Source organism: Dipodomys spectabilis, unplaced genomic scaffold (genome assembly GCF_019054845.1).
Source record: "Dipodomys spectabilis isolate Male_0828 unplaced genomic scaffold, ASM1905484v1 ptg000001l, whole genome shotgun sequence".
Taxonomy (NCBI): Eukaryota; Metazoa; Chordata; class Mammalia; order Rodentia; family Heteromyidae; genus Dipodomys; species Dipodomys spectabilis.
In genome coordinates, this window is record NW_024870678.1 from 16056275 (window position 1) to 16073836 (window position 17562).

General features: G+C 35.5%; 1 protein-coding gene across 1 annotated transcript in view; it reads left to right on the plus strand.

Annotated features, from left to right (window-relative positions):
- Rspo3 (R-spondin 3) overlaps nt 1–13790 on the plus strand; it is an 81012-nt gene extending 67222 nt beyond the window's left edge. Inside the window, exon 5 of the mRNA XM_042693397.1 lies at nt 12572–13790. Coding sequence (XP_042549331.1) covers nt 12572–12765 — 194 coding nt within the window. The 3' untranslated portion in view covers nt 12766–13790. The remainder of the gene's footprint in view (nt 1–12571) is intronic.
- The last annotated feature ends 3772 nt before the right edge of the window (nt 13791–17562 follow it).

Genomic DNA, 17562 nt, shown 5'->3' on the forward strand with positions numbered 1-17562 from the left:
GAAAGGAACAAAATGGATGAAATAAAATCACTTAAGAATGTATTTGAAAGTACAATTTAAAAATTAGCTTTATGGAGTCAATAAATAGCTGAAAACATTACAAGTGACAACTATAAAAGTATATAATATCTAGCTGAAATATCACGGAATGGTATATTTGAAAAGAGAATGTATAGCTTCTTTTTCTTCTGTGATACAACTCTGGGTTACAGTAATATATTTTTTTATAGGACAGTAAAACATTTCAATGAGAGACAGGCTGTGATAGAATGAGAAATAGAAGAGTCTACTAGTCCAAAAACTGGTGAAACAGTAGAATAGTATGAAGATTTCTAGTACAATCAATCTGCAAACATGTCAGCAAGTATAAGGCCATCCCCTCCTGTCAATCCAACAGAGCAGAGGAAGCAATTTGGGTAAAGAAGTACAGCAGAGTCAAACATGGCTATCAACACTTTTTGGTTTTGTCTCAGAAGAACAAAACTCTAAGACAAATTCTTGGAGCTAGTGGAAATTTATCCAAATGAAAATCAAGTAATAAATGCCCAGTGAATATTCTTTCATTGGAATTCTTTCAATTCTTCAATTTACCCAGCTGGGATGAATTTTCTAGTAGCATTCTGTTCAGCCTTTTGAAATGAAGACCTTTCCTGCTAATTGGAAAGCTATATTTCATCAAAGATGAGGACAATGGTCTTGGCTTAGTGATTCTCTTCCAAAAAAAAACAACCAAAAAAAAAAAAAGGAAGAAAGAAAGAAAAGAAAAAAGCTTTTGGTGGCTATTTATCACAAAGCCATTCTAGAACATCTATTTCAAGCATGAAAGTATGAACCATGAGACTACATACCTAAGGGAAAGTTGGAAAAATCAAGTGCCATTTTTTGTTCTAAACATGAAAACTCTCAGTATGTTCCTTTATGATAGGAATATGTAAAGACAGGAAACCTCAATACATATTAGGAAGCTTCAAAATCAAATATACATGTAACTGTTGTTTCTGAATTTCTGAGCTAAATGAATTAGAGAAACCAATCAATTTAAACTTTAAAAGTTGTGTTACTTTAATAAGTGTTTCTGGAGCATAACAGTCAACTGAAAGATTTAGAGCAAGAAGATATAACTCCCAAAGAAAAATTCTTTTGAAAATTTTATCTTCAAAGTAATCTTTATTATAGGCATGACTTTCAACTTAACTGTTGACTAGCAACATTCATTTTAGATTGGCACAAAACAGTACATTATTAGGTTGAATGAAACATTTTGAAAAGGAATTGGTAGAGCCAACCACTGGATATGTGCTCTGAAAGATGTGTGTTCTGGCTGTAAATGATTTTGTAGGAGAATACATAAGTGAAGCTATGTGTGGGGTAGTAATCTCCAAAGAGGTTGCTTCACTGTTTTTTCATTAAATTTAAATTTCTGAATTTTCTAAAATGAAAAATATGTTGTCATCTGTCTGATCCATGGTTCTATAACCAGGAATTCAGCTAATGTCAGATTGAAAATATTTGGGGGAAAAATTAAGTCTTCATTGAACATGTACTAATTTTCTTGTCATTATTGCTTAAACAACAGTGGAAAACAACTATATATGTGACATATACTTAAAGAAATATCAGTTATTCTGAAATGATTAAAAGTATAGGGGAGACTGTGCATAGGTTATACAGAAATTCTACATCATTTTATATTAAGGACTGAAACAGTCACAGATTTGGTTCCTATGTCCAATCCCTCCCAAATACTGAGGGCCAACTGTATTTGGCACAGAGATATAAGGAATAAGCAGCAGGGGGCACCAGTAGGTGGGAAGTAAGACGGGAAACTTTGTAGAGTACCTGTTAGAAGAGATGAACAAACTAGGCACCAGTGGCTCATGTCTATGATCCTAGCTAATTCAGGAGGCTGAGATCTGAGGATTGCAGTTTAAAGCCAGCTGAGAGAGGAAAGTCTCTGAGATTCTTGTCTCCAACAAACAAAAAAAGCTGTAAGTGGTGCTGTAGCTCAAGTGGTAGAGTGCCAGCCTTGAGCAAAAGAAGGGATAACACCTAGGCCTGAGTTCAACCCCTAGGAATGGCACACACACACACACACACACACACACACACACACGCACACGCACGCACACACACACACACACACACACACACACACACACACACAAAGAATAAACACATCAATTCATTTTGGAGACAGTTATTAATGTTTTGTGAAGGTCAGATCCAAACTGAAATGTGGATAGAAATGTGACAATGTTACCAAGCATGGTTTTCATGATCTTTGAAATGTTAGAGCTGAGCTACTCCATCTAAACTTCCAAAGATAATTAAAAAAACAAACAAAAAATGTTCTTGTAATAGTTTACAAATAGTATATGAAATGAACAACATGTTCTCTGAAAGATCATCTTTAGGGAATGATAAAATTCATTTCATGAATTAATCATGAATTTCATGGCACACAGAATGAGTAAAATCTGACTAGATTCAAATACTCTTTGACATCAAGTGAAAATCAGAATAAATTTAGATAATTATCCAATATATACAATTGCCTAAGACCCATGGTCTAGTTCAAAATGCGTCATGTAAACATGCTTAGATCAAGAAATTTTCAACATGCAATGTGTTTGAGTCCGTGTCCAAGAATTTTGTGATCTACCCTAATGTAGTGGATAAGATTTCAAAGTTAAGAGCTTTTACATTAAAAAAAAAAGAAATACTGAAATTACTTATTTCAATTGAATCTCTAACCAAAAGAAATAAGCCCTTATAAAGAAGAATACTAACTTTTAAATATTATTTTTCATGGATTTGTCATATCCTATGTTATTCAAAATCCTATACAGCAAAATACATTTCACTTTTACATGCATGTATTGTAAATATTGCTGCTAGTTAAAAATATCTTTGGATATCTTTCCCAGTCTGTACTTAATTGTTCTTTTGATACTGATGATTTGCAACAGGAAGACATCCTACTATGCAAGATCCAATATCTTTAAAAAGCTCCTTTTGAACTCTAGCTAATGTCTCTCTTATGTGCTGGCAAGAATTCCAGGCTTCAATTCTGTACAGAAGCAATGAGCGTGATGGAGTTATCTTAGTACAAAAGTCACAGGAACTTTTTCAGGACACAGAACCAAAATTCAAAATTTCAGATTTTGAATCCTGAATAGCTAACAAAATTAATTATACAAAAGGAGAAATCTGTTTAAATAAAAGCATTGCACATAGAAAAAGACTATGAAAACACAGGTTTTAAAAAATGAAATTATTGCTATTTATGGTATTTGCTAGAAGATGAAATTATTTACCCTGAGATAGTACTCAAAACTCAGTAGGAATTTTAAAAATAAAAATCCAAGTGATTTTCTCTGTTTTAAAATTACTTATAACAAAATATAAACCTATCTGGTACTTTTTATATTGATAATTATATACTAACACAGACATATACATGTGCCTACTGGATATGAATCCATATATAGTACAGTACCACCTATATTCTCATGTTTCCACTGAGAGTCTTAGAAAACCAGTAAGTAATTACCAATAATTAATTACCAGTAATAATTACCAGTAAGTAATTATACTTACTTTATGCCTCTCTATGTTGAAGGAGCAGAAATACCAAAACTGAGCCTTATAGACATATGGTAGGTAACAGTGATGATGCTAACAGGAAAAAAAATCTATTCCAAAATTCTGTTGGAATCATTAGAAAATTGCTGCCCAGGAATTTCAAATCTCAAGAGGTTGAATAAATGTTATTTTTATAACATGTTTAATTTTTATAAAATTCCTCTGTTTAAAAAAATAAATAAATAAGAGATCCTACCTGAACAATGTCCTTGCTCACTTTCTCTACTCTGTAACTTCGAGTGGGAACTAAAACAAGCCTCCCAGCTCCCATGGTGGCCTGTTTGCATTCACAGACCATGAGGGCAGGAAGGGGGCCATGATTCAGAGCATTGATTTTCCTTAACTGCAAAATAGATGTTCGGAATAAGCTTCACAGAAGTATTCCTGGCATACAGAAGTCTATGTTGCATTTCAGTGATCATTGATTTAAAAAAAAAAAAGACAGACTACCAGGGTCATCTTCATCTTGAGTATTAAAATAAGAAGCTGAGGACACAAAGAGGAGAAACATTGATAACTTAGACTAGGAAGAGGTTAGAAGATTGAGATTTCCTTGAAAGGAGGATACAGACAGAGAAATAAGCACTAAGTCTTAGAATGGGCAAAAGGATCCTAGAAACTGCACCCTAGAGAAATGCATCCGATATGTGGGATCAGCTGACATTATGGTAGGGAAATTCAGGGTTGACCAGGAAAAGATGAGAAAGGCCAACAAAGAAGGCAAGGAAGCAAGGGTCACAGAGGAAAGAAAGAACACTTAGTGCCAAGTAAAGAAGCTTGGGTTGGGACCAACTGTGATGGTACATGCCTATGATTCCAGGATTCATGGAGGTTTGTGTAGGAGGCTCACAGGCCAGACCCAGCCTCGCAAAATTACAACACTTTATCTGAAAAAGAACTAAAGCAATAAAAGGCTGGAAGTGTTGCTCAAGTGGTAGAGACCCTGCCTGGAAAACATAACAAAGCAGCTTTGGCTTTATCTGATTTCACATCATTGAGTTGACATGCATCTTGCAATCAGTATCTTCCTGTTTCTGAATTCCCAAATCAACATGGTACCAACAGATGGCCCGTCTTAAATTGGCTTTTCTTTTCAATTGGTGACAAAAATGCTATTTTAATCTTAATATATATTGATGATCAAACCTTCCTTTGGAAAAAAAAATGGTCGGGGGTGAGGGGGAAGGCACTCAATGCAATATCCCAAACTAACAGTATGTCATAGAATATGTCAATAGGCGGAATGATTAGTCTTTGAATAATTTATTTTTGACTAATTTTGAGAGGCATCTTGGGAATTAAGTACAAAAGCAACAATATATTCACGTAAAAACTGGCCGAATAATTCAGGTCAGTCAGATAACCTTAAATTTTAGTTTCGAAAAATGTGTCTTCTTATCAAAAAGAACACATCTGTGATTTGACTGTATTCATTTAAATTATAGCAAATGAAATAAGTGCATCTACTCTATTCAAACAAACAAACAAAAGGGCAAGAGGTTTGAAACCATGTCTCAAGTCAATTCTACTTGGTAATAATATAGTAGAAGGAAACTTGGCCTTGATGACTTTCAGCTGTGTTGTTCCCCACTGGGTCAGGCTGTCCTGTGTTTATACAGCTCACAGTTCAAAGGCCTTTAAATATGTATCTACACAACAGATCATAATTGCTATATATATAAAAAAATGTTGTACTGTAGCAATTCCCCTCCTTTACAACTTTTCTCCAATGACCCATTAATTGAAGAGAACAAACGTTGGAATTCTTATCCTCTATACATAAAAACCAAATCCAACTCTAGAATTTAAAATCACTAGATTAACCCCTTTTTTTACACCATGTTCAGGTTTTTTAGAACATATAAATCCATGGGTTTCCAATTAAAAGCCTTTTTACAACAGAGAAAAGACTTGATACTGAACTTTACATCTTAACTGCATGATTTATTTAATTGATTATAGCCATGAGTTAATGCCATACTGTTTTCAATGTGCAATATGATACATTTTAGCTCTGGGAGAAAAATTACAACCTAGTTCGTCATGGGAAATGGAACCACTGAAAGCTCAATGGCTCCCCTTAGTGGCAATTATATAAACTACACAAAGAAGCTCTTTTAAAGACAGGAATAAACTATTTCTAAGTTTCAGTACAATTACTGATACCTGTATTAATGTTTAAGTGATTCTCAATGAGTAAGTTCTAGAGAAATAATTAATTCAACATGATTCTAAAGAAATCGTAAAGCATGCCCAAATTCCATTGTAACCTTTTAACAAAATGGATATCAAGAAACTGAAACATGTCCTGTCTAAGGTGGGTGGGGACTAAGGGAAGTGGTTGGTAAATTGAGAGAGGAGTAGAGAGCGAATACTGTTGTGATATTCAATGTATATACATTAAAATGAAACTAAATGGTTTGAAGATGGTTAAGGATCATCTGGAGGGGGGAGAATGAAGAACAGGGTGACACGGATCAAGATGCCTTGTACATATTAATAGGTATGTTCCACTGAATCCCCTTTGTACAACTATTTGGAGAGAGTTAATTAGTAATTAATTTATCAATCCCCCATAAAAATGCAAACCTATTCTAAGGCTTGTATTTTCTCTTGGAAATTAAATATATAATATATAACACAAAAAGATATTTCAGGACCATTTTCTTCTGTTATTTTTAAGTTTAGGCTTTTCCATAGTTGTATTTCAACTGGTTTTCAAAAGACAATCTGCAACTAATTTTAGTTTCATATCTGTGTGCCTATTCTAAATTTATCTAATGAGAAAACTTTCCTTAAAAATTAGTAGGAATAGTAAATTAGAAACATATTTGATAACCATTAGGAAAAATAAATCAAATGAATGTCCACAAAACAGGGTACTCTACTGCTCTACAGATGTAGTTCTTGAATGTGGCTACACATCAAAACACACTGGGTGAACTGATTAACTACAGCTCCCTGGGATCCTCATCAAAACTAATGAATCATTGTCTCCAGAAGAAAGACCTCAGAATCTGCATTTTAAAAAGTCATTCATGCTTGGAACCTTGTTCATAGAAGTTTATGTTTGCATTCATAGAAAATAATCTTGCAGTTCCAAAAATGTCAGTTATCCATTTAGTTAGGTGATACTAGCTTTCAGCCAAGCCTTAAATCATATGTAGGTTTGTGTATACAGAATTTTAGTTGTTCTTCCCAAAACTAAGGATTAATATAAATGCCATCCATAATTGTATTTTCTTTATAAGTTCTTTGTTAGGTGTTTTCTTTTTAATTAGTGTATATTAATTGTAAAAAGGAAAGGGGCTTTATTGTGACTTCCCCCAAGGAATATAATATGCTTTACTCATATTCACCCTTTCCGTTACTTTTTTCTTTTCTTCTGGTTTTATCCTTCTTCTTCCAAAACCTTTGTAGTCCTTCTTTAAATATCCTGTTCTCTTTCCCGCTCTAAACTTCTGCATAGATTCTTGTTCCAGCAATTTCTTAAAATAAAAAAAAGCAGAAATGAAGTCATAGCTGAGAATGTCCATCTAGACTTGTCCACCAAAACATCCAAACTCTACCCTGATCTCAGGTTCTGATACTTGCCCTTCGCCAACCACATTCAGTATCACTGGTCCTCAGGCCAAATACCCAACATGGTAATGGAGTCCCCTGTATCTTTCCAGCCTCTCTTAGTAATGTCCTATTTATAGACTCTGATTATACTGAGGAAGTCTACTTTCATTGCCCCAAGTGACCATGTCCTTGCATGCCTTCATGCCATTTACATACCAATTCCCTCAGTAGCAAACTTTTAGTCTTCTGGCTCACCTCAAATACCATCTCACCTGGAGTGTTCAAAGCCTCCCTACCCACCACCACCCATGCTCCCAAAAGGATCTTGTGCATGTCATTAGTTTCGCAAGAATATGTGGCAATAATTACTGTCTTGATCTCCATGTCTTGCTCATAACGATAGGTTTTAGCATATTTTTAGCGTAGAGAAGGAGCTTAATTTATGATCATGTAATGACTAAATATTTGTTTCCATTCGTCTTCTGTTTGACATAAGTCAGTGGTAAAATAATACTGTACTCATGTTCTTCAAGTATCTTCTTCAAATAGCAAATAGTAATGATCTTTCTTTCCTTTCCTTTATTTCCTTTTCTTTCTTTCTCTTTCCTTTTTTCTCCCTTTTTCTTTCTCTTTCTCTCTCTCCCTTTCCTTCCTTCTTCTTCTTTTTCTTTCTTTCCTTTCTTTCCTTTTTCTTTCTTTCTCTCTTTTATTTTCTTTCTTTCCTTCCTTTCTTCCTTTCTTTCCGTCTTACCTTTCTTTCCTTTCTTTTCTTTCCTTCTTTTTTTCTTTACTTCTTTTTTCTTTCCTTCCTTCTTTCTTTCCTTTCCTTCTTTCTTTCCTTTCCTCCTTTCTTTCTTTTCTTCCTTTCTTTTTCTCTTTCTTCCTTTCTTTTCATCTCTTTCCTTTCTTTCCTTCCTTCCTTCCTTCCTTCCTTCTTTCCTTTCTTCCTTCCTTCCTTCTTTCTTTTTCTTTCCTTCCTTTCTTTCCTTCCTTCCTTCTTTTCTTTCTTTCCTTCCTTCTTTCTTCCCTTCCTTCCTTCCTTCCTTCCTTTCTTCCTTCCTTCCCTCCCTCCCTCCCTCCCTCCCTCCCTTCTTTCTTCCTTCCTTCCTTTCTTTCTTTCTTTCTTTCTTTCTTTCTTTCTTTCTTTCTTTCTTTCTCTCTCTCTCTCTCTCTCTCTCTCTCTCTCTCTCTCTCTCTCTCTCTCTTTCTTTCTGTGCTGATGGTCCTGAGGCTTGAAATCAGGGATTGGGCACTATCCATAAGCTTCTTTCATTCACAGCTAGTGCTCTAACATTTGAGCCACAGCTACATCCAGCTTTTTGTGTGATTAATTGGAGATGGGAGACCCACAGACTTCTCTGTCCCATCTGGCTTTGAACTGTGATCCTCAGATCCCAGCTGGGATTACAGGGATGAGCCACTGGTACCCGGCTTGTAATGAGCTTTCTTACTGGAAATATCATATAATTAATATTGAGAAATAACAACTACTCCCCAAAGGTCAAAGTATTTGACCACAGGTTTATCATTGAAACACAGTCATTTTCTGGCCCAAAAGAGGCTGTTCTTCCATTTTACATCATAGGGCAGCTCTGCAAAGACTGCTTTATTCCATTTACTATCGCTATAAACCAAATACCAGACTGAACATATTTAAAACAATAGGAGTTCATTTTGCTCATTGTTCCGGAAGCCTGAACCAAGCTATGGCACATTTGTGCATGTGCACACATAAGCGCATGCACATTCAGTGAGTGGCAAAACACACACACACACACACACACACACACACACACACACACACATCAGTTTATCATAACTGAAATGCTTAGATTGCAGAATTGTAAGGGAAATACAGAAATAAATGTCACAGAATAACAATTAATCACATCAGTGAAAAGTCACCACACCACAAGAATAGAAAAAGAAGTCTGCTGTAATTTTTTAAAAAAATACAAAAGTATCCCAAACTGCACATGATTTTTAATGGACCGCAGCCACTCTTCTGTGCTTCTATTTTATTTCTTGGATAAGAGGAAAATACATTATTTATACAGAAGGGTAGTTAGCCTTTCCAACCACTAACACATGGCCTGTAAAAAAATAATAATCCCACTTTTCTATTGTGCAATAGCCCTGGGTTGGGCAGCAACAATGTACAATGTGCTAGTTTCCTGTTACTTTACCAAAGCCTCCCTTTCCACTCACCGCCCAGACTAGATATTCCTTGGTAATAAAGCTTTAATACTGAGTTTCACTATACTTCCAAAAATTCTCTGCCTGTCTTTAAAAAATAATTGTATCAGTTTTTTCTAGTAAACAGAAATGCTATGCAAGTTGAGTAGGTTGTCACAAGTGGCTAACAAACATATAAATCAATCTGTGACCATGGAAGAGACAATGTATTTCATATGCTTCTGAGACATTATGTTTGAATCACAGCTGTAGGATGTTGGACAGTCATCAAGAGAACAATGTCAAACACTGAACTTCTGGAGGATTTCCATAAAAATAACATTTTCCTTGGGGTCAGTAAGTTTTATGGAACTTTGGAAGGATTTTCATTGACAATTTTTTTTAGACTTGAACACCTCCAAAATGCTCCTCCAAATGGAACTATTATATAACCCAGTCTTTGCAGCCATCTTCCTTGGTAACACAAACACGTTCTATGAAAATCTGAATTTTTTTATATAACCCAGTCTGTGCAGCACTAACAGTTTAAACTTATATAGTCAGGATGGCAAGTCTGTTCCTCAGTTTTTTTAGTTACTACATTCAAATCTGCTCTTCAAATCACTAAACCCAGCATGATTCTGTCGATAGGAATGTTATCAAGAGAAAAATACTTTTGTTGTTGTTGTTGTTGTTGTTGTTGTTGTTGTTGTTGTTGGTTGTGGGGCTTGAACTCTGGGCCTGGGCGCTGTCCCTCAGCTCTTCAGCTCAAGGCTAACGCTCTACCACTTGAGCTACAGCGCCACTTCCAGTTTTCTGGTGGTTTATTGGAGATAAAGAGTTTCACGGACTTTCCTGCCTGGGCTGCTTTGAACCACGATCCCCAGATATCAGCCTCCTGAGTAGCTAGGATTACAGGCGTGAGACACGGGTGCCCGGCTGAGAAAAATACTCTTTAAAATGTAAAGAATCATGGAACTGACAAGTCAATAGATGAACAGTTCAGTAGAAAAAAAAAATATTTAATGCTAATATTTTTATTCATGGCTACATAGCTCAAATAATTTCATATTTGCCCACCCTGGTCTTAATTCTTATTTTTGGTTAACTGTTCTTTGAGGGTTCTGATATTGGAGATGTGTTTTGAGCCCAACAAGGCAAGTTTTCATAAAGTAATTGGAAGGTTTCGTAAACATAGTTTCATGACAAAGTTAGTTGTGGCATGAAATTATTAATCCAAGGAGAGTATATTGGCCTAGGATATGTATACAATATTAATAATTCAACTCCCTAGGATTCTGTAACCAGAGATCAAGGAAAGAAGAGCCAAACCACTAAATTCAATATTTGCAGCCTGTTTCAGGATATGAAAATATTTTGGTTCCCTCATGAAAATAATTTTTCCAAAATGTTTTGTCCAAAGTGACTTATTGTAGACAGTGACTACTTTTAATTTTTTTCATGGTTCAGAGCATAGGGTCTATGTTCAGATCTGGTCCCTAGTTGGTTCTTATATTCCATTTACTATGATACTGATTTGAATATAAGTAATTTCTCTTTGGAAGCTATATGTGAATGAACGTTATTGAAATAGTGCCCTCAGAAAGTATCGACTATATAGGTAATTAGTTTATATAACAAAATATTTAATTAATTCAATATTTAGAAAGAAAAACAATATATCCAATTTGGTATTCAACTCATGTATCTTAATCAAATTCCCTCTTTCTTTCAAATTCTGTAACAGAATTTCAACAGAATAAAATTTAGATCTTCTTCCTGACTCCATGTTGCCTACTATTTGTTTTCCATATCAAAACATCAAAACCATCATAATTAATTGATTTTAACTGTAAAATTACCTTACAGTATGAAATCTGAACTAAGCCTATATCACAAAACCAGTGTAAGGTGAAGAGCCTGTATGAAATCTAATACACATTCATGAAATGGTTATTTCACTGATTTAAAACAGCTGTATTTAGTGGGGCATACCTGAAATACCACCAACTTAAAGGGTAGAGATTAGGAGGGCTGCAGGTAAAATACCATCCAGGTAAAATACCGTCTCAATAAGCTGGGTGTAGTAGCCCATACCTGTGATGAGAGCTACTCAGGTATTACAGGTAGAATTGAAGTGCAACAGCAAGAATACAAGATCCCTATCTGAAATAATTACTAAAAAAAAAAAGACAAAAAGGCCACAGGTATTGCTCAAGTAGTAAATTACTTGCCCAGTAAGTGCAAAGCCCTGAGTTCAAGCCCCAGTACCACCACCACCATCACCATCAATCTGCCGCCACCAACAAAACCCTTACCTTTGTAGTTTATACCAAAGGGATATAATAAATTATACTGAACTATGCTACATATAGAGAAACTGCAATGAAAATTATTTTCAGCAAGCAAATATTTGTGCTAAAATAGAATTCAGTTTTCAGGAGCTGGTAATTCACACCTATAATCCTAGCTACTCAGGAAGCTGAGGTCTGAGGTTGTCGGTTTGAAGCCAGCCTAGGCAGGAAGGTCGTGAGACTTTTACTTCCTATTAACCACCAAAAAAGTCACAAGTGGAAATGGAGTAGAGCCTTGAGAATAGAAAAACTCGGGGATAAAGCCTAGGCCCTGAATTCATGCCCCAGGAGCAGCACAAAATATAAAATAAAATAAAAAAATAAAGTTCAATTATCCTGCTATCCATCATGAAATATGATTTCCATATTTGTATGCAAACCAGTTCTTTTCTATTTGATAACCTGTACACATCTTAATGGATTGCACATAGGTAAACACTATGTGGGAAAAATTTGAATCCAAAATTATGACTTAAATATGAGCCAGATAAAATTTCATTAGTATTTTAAGTCATAAGTAAACATTGAATTTTGCATTTAAAATGCATAAATTACTAGCAGATTAAATATTTATAGAAATAGAACTCACTAGGAAAGTTTATCATATATTAGTTTCTTCATACATTACAAACACACATCAGACTTAGATTCCTGAGAATATCACATGGACTTCACACAAAGTGGTTGAATGAGTAATGTAAGGAGTGGATACCTGGAATCTATGGGTGCCAAATGCACCCTAGGAGAAAGTTGTATAATTTTAAAAGATATGCAGACAACCAAGTAAAGCATCACTGAATGTGATTTTTCAAAGAGTTGTTCTTTCATTTCAGGGAAGAAAGGAAGAGAGAGAAAAAGAAAAAAATTGAATAAAGAAGATAGTAAGGAAGCAATCCCTGACAACAAAGGCCTGGAATCTAGCAGAGAAACCCCAGAGCAACAAGAAAACAAAGACAAACAGCAGCAGAAGAAACGAAAAGTCCAAGACAAACAACAGAAATCGGTATCCGTCAGCACTGTGCACTAGAGGGTCCCATCAGATTATTGTAGACTCATAATGCTGCTATTCATCCAGATACCCAGGACAGGTGTTCTAGCCATTAGCACCACAAATGGACAAAACATATCAGTTACTGCTCTGTCTAAACAACTTTCCAAATAGTTGCTATATTCTTCATACAAGCATAGTAACAACAAAGAGTCAAAAGTTCAAAAGAAAGGATACTTTCAAATGGCTTTCATATGTGCTTCTAGACATTCTTTAAAGACAAGAAATTCTGTACATAATTATCAATAAGCTATAAGTGATCACCCACATAATGATGACATCTAGAGAAGAAAACATCTCTTCCCTATAAAAAATATTTTTCCAAGCTATCATTTTTAAGAAGCAAAAGCTAAAATTTTGCGAATTCAAAGCTGCAGTATCCCTTCAAAACAAGTAAGAGATCAGGAGAGAGAAACATTGTTCCAAGGACAGTGTGGCATTGTCCGGATCTGGAGATAGCTCAGAAATAGGGCCTGGCATTTGGAATCCAAAGAGTTATCATCACAGAAGCAACTATTTTAAGGTTACTTTTTTTTTTTTGGTCCTCATCCAGTATTTTTCTGCAAGGAACCCAAATGTGTGTACAAGAATTCAATATACTGTATGGGATTGGTGGAAGACAAATTGTGGAAGAAATGACAGAGATAGAGTTGACTGTAGTGCTTTCCAAACTGGTGAAAGGTTGTGATCACCTGGAACGGGTCTCCTCCAATCTATGGCAGCACTATGTGGCTCAGCCTGTACTACCATCGGAATCTCTAAGTCTGTTAAAACACATGCCTGTAACTTTCTTCCAAAAACAAAATTGTACTTCCTACAGGAAACTCTGATTTTAATAAACAAAACAAAACAAAAGGATAGAATGAGGAGAATATACCATGTTTGCAAAGTCATGTGTTTCCTTTCTCTCTGAATGAGAGGACAAAACTCCTATTACCTGCTTAATGGTCCACCCAGAACTAAAAGGGACACTATTTTCTAGCAAGGCCTATCTAGTAGGGGAGAAAGCCACCACAATAAATATATTTGTTAATAGTTTTTAAAGTTTGGTTCACTTTGTTTTATTTATTGTTTTAGTGGAAATCGGTATGCTTTGAGACACATGAATTGAGAAAATGAATTCTGCTAAGTTATAGAACTTGTATACAATATCATTCATAGTATAACATTGCTCAGTATTTGCGCTTTGAATCCACCTTGAGCTGAACCAATGAAGACAACCTTATGGGTAATCCTGGGATACTCATTCAGTTTAGTTTCTTATTTTCATCAACAAAATTCTCCTTATGATTGTATGGGCCTACCTGAATGATCTTACTACTTCCCATCCATTGCTTAAAATGAGCATCTTTTCTTGTATGTCTGTTCCTCCTGTGTCTTCAACATTTAGCCTTTTCTTCTCCATGTTTTCTCAGTCTGTGGATCTCTTTTGGGAACTGGAGTCACCCTAGATGAAAACCTCACCAGGGTCTCACAGAGGACCCAGCCTGCCCAGCACAGGAACAAGCATCTTTGAGTGTACAGCACAGATTCTCATGGCCTAACTTAGCCTTCCTGCTGTAACAGGAGGATACACAGCTGCTCGGTCCACCATGTGCTCTCCAGCCCTGTCAAGATCACTGCTTTCTGAAGATTTGCAATGAGTCTGCCTTCTGCTCACCTATTTTGGGACACCCTTTCTCTACTAACTCTATTTCTCATGTGGACTGCTTGGCTTAAGGAGTTAACAAACCTTTCTTCTTCTAAGATATAAAATTTTTAAATGATGTGCTCGTTTCTTATTCTAGTGGTTCTTTTCTCATCCACACAACATAAGTATGTCAACTACTGGATTTATTCATGATGAATAAATTCTATCTCCAACTAAATCTTAGGTGCCAAAGAGAAACAAATTTTAACAAACAAATTTATGTCAGGCTCCATGTTTTAGAACATTTACATAGTATCCAATACCACCTTTGTCTTAGTGTCATCTAGTTTAGTAGATTAACCTAGTTAATTTTGCATATATTTCTACGTTTATCATTGTTGTTGTTCTTTCAACAAACACTTATTGGAAAGGTCTATACCTGCAAATGCAATGCTGAAAAAAATGTTCCAGACACCAGGATCATAACAATGGTGGCACAATATTATTATGTGACCTGGAAGGCTTATGGTAAATCTAAATCTTTGATACAGAGGAAAAAGAAATTATGACTTAAGCCTTATAGGTTAGATATATAATGACAGCTATAATATTAGCTTTTACTCCAATTCTCATGTCATGTTAATAGACCCCTAAGTAAATGGAATCACTTAATATTCAAATTAGGAGCCTTCCTAACTTGGAGAAAAATTTCCTTCACCAACTTCTGGTAAAGCTCCTGTACTCATCACAGAAGGCATTGTTGATGGCAACAGATGGCCAGAAAATTCTTGATACAAAGACAGAATTGAGGGAGCAAAACAACATTAAACTGTCAGTGCTTTGTCTATGTTCTTGCCGCGGTCTCCAAATTCTACTTTCCACTGGGAAGCCTCCATTCTATCATCAGAGGACGTAGACTGTTGTTCTGGGTACATGACCATTGGATGCCACTTAACTTTTTGGTGTCTCATTCTTTTATTTCAAATAGAAAAATGAAGAGAATGGGGCAGACTCACTGTAGGTCAGGCCAGGAAAGACGTGACACTTCTCTGACTTCAGGCACCTCAACAATGATAGTGTCCATTAGAAGTTATCCTAACTCTGCTTACTTCAAAGTGGAAATCAGAGGAAACAGATTAATTCCACTGCTCAAATGTCTTTAAATTCTAAGTGCTTCATATTAACAATATAGGGAAGGGATACACACACAAACACACACACACACACACACACATCCAGCTTGTGTCAAGAATAGAGATGAATCCTCACAAAGGAAGATGGGAAGGAAGTGTAGAGTGGTTTGCATCTACTTAGACAGACCTTATGTTAAAGCATGGATTCTACTACTACCTGATTGTAGCTACTATAACCTTGGGCAAGTTGTAGGGTTTCTCAAAATCTCAAATGCAAAATGCAAACCAGAACATTTCCCTTTTTCTAAAGGTTATAATGAAAATTAAGAAGTTCATCACTCAACACAATAAAAACTATTCTGTAGATAATAAAATTAATAAAAAGAACAAATTCCACAACTCATACATACAAATGAAGTGTGTTTCTTGGTTGATGTTATGTGATGGTATCTATCTATGCCAGTATACTATATAATAATTTCAAGAGACAAATATATATATATATAGAGAGAGAGAGAGATATGTAAGAATGGTGAAAATGAAATAAGTAATCATAACTAAAAGGTAAATACCAGTTTATACTTTGCCTTGGGTCTTCTCAAAATTAGATTAGTTAAGGATATGTACAAATGGTTTTATAAGTGACTATAAAGAGACTATCTTTCCCATGGGATGGATAGATGTAAACTGAGGGATATAGATCATATACATAGATTATATACATACATTATATATAATATACATACATAGATTATATATGTACACATGCATAAATATTGGAGATAGAGACTAGCTATATTCAAGGCTAGTCTTGATCCTGTTGCCACAACACCCTGACAGTAGAGATTACAAGTATGTTCCAACATGCCTTACTCTTAAGAGATATATTTTAAGAACAATGGCATTGACTAGTTCATTTCTCAATATGATCGATTATTTCCGGTGAAATTAAAGAAGAAACACATTTTTCTGAGGCTGAATTGCTACAGGGTATAAATTCATCTAACATGACAGGATTTATGAAGAATCAATTTGCCACTAAAAGAACCTAATTTTAAAGGGCTGGTAGTCAGATAAAAAAATGAGAGATTTTTCCTATTTTAAGCATTCCACTCATATCATTTAAGTGGGTAGATTATTATATTATTCCAAGGCTTTTTAGAAAGTGAGTAAACTAAACAAACACCTAACCTTTAGGCTAGCCAATTACTCCCTGAGTAAGTTATTCTACATACTTATGTTCTTTATTGACATCCTAGTTTCACAAGTGAAGAAATTGAGGCACAGCAAAGCTCCAAATATTACATGCAGGGGCTGGGAAGGTGGCTCAGTGGTAGAGTGCTTGCCTTGCATGATTGAGGCCCTGGGTTCGATTCCTCAGCACCACATAAGCAAAAATAAAAAAAGCCGGAAGTGGTGCTGTGGCTAAAGTGGTAGAGTGCTAGCCTTGAGCTGAAGAGCTAAGGGACAGCGCCCAGGCCCAGAATTCAGGCCCCATGACTAGACCCAAAAAAACAAAAAAACAAAAATATTACATGCAACACAAGCATCCATTTAGACTGGAGGTTACATCAGCTCTGGGCCAACTTCAAAGTCTATGTTTCTTCCTCTTCATTATATCCCTTTTCACTTCCAAGATCACCGATCAATTATACAAAATATCAAAGTGTTTCCTCACATTCTGAAACAAATAGTATTTCATGAAGAAACCTTAGAAATTAAATTTTAGAGACCTCAATCCAGGAGAAATGAAAAATTTGTACCAGCAGAAACAACAACAACAACAATATTCACACCAAAGAAAGAACAGCAGGTCTGATTAAGACTTCGGTGATCTCTTACAGCTGGAGGAGTATTCAATTCCAGTGTGTGGAGGGGTGGGGTAGGGGGATACCAGCATGATCATCTTTCCCTGAGTCCTTATTCAGATTGCAATGATGCAGAAAGAAACATCAAGCAATCACTGTTGGAACTGCCAAGGCAACTTCCTCCAAATGATGCCTCTCTGTCTTT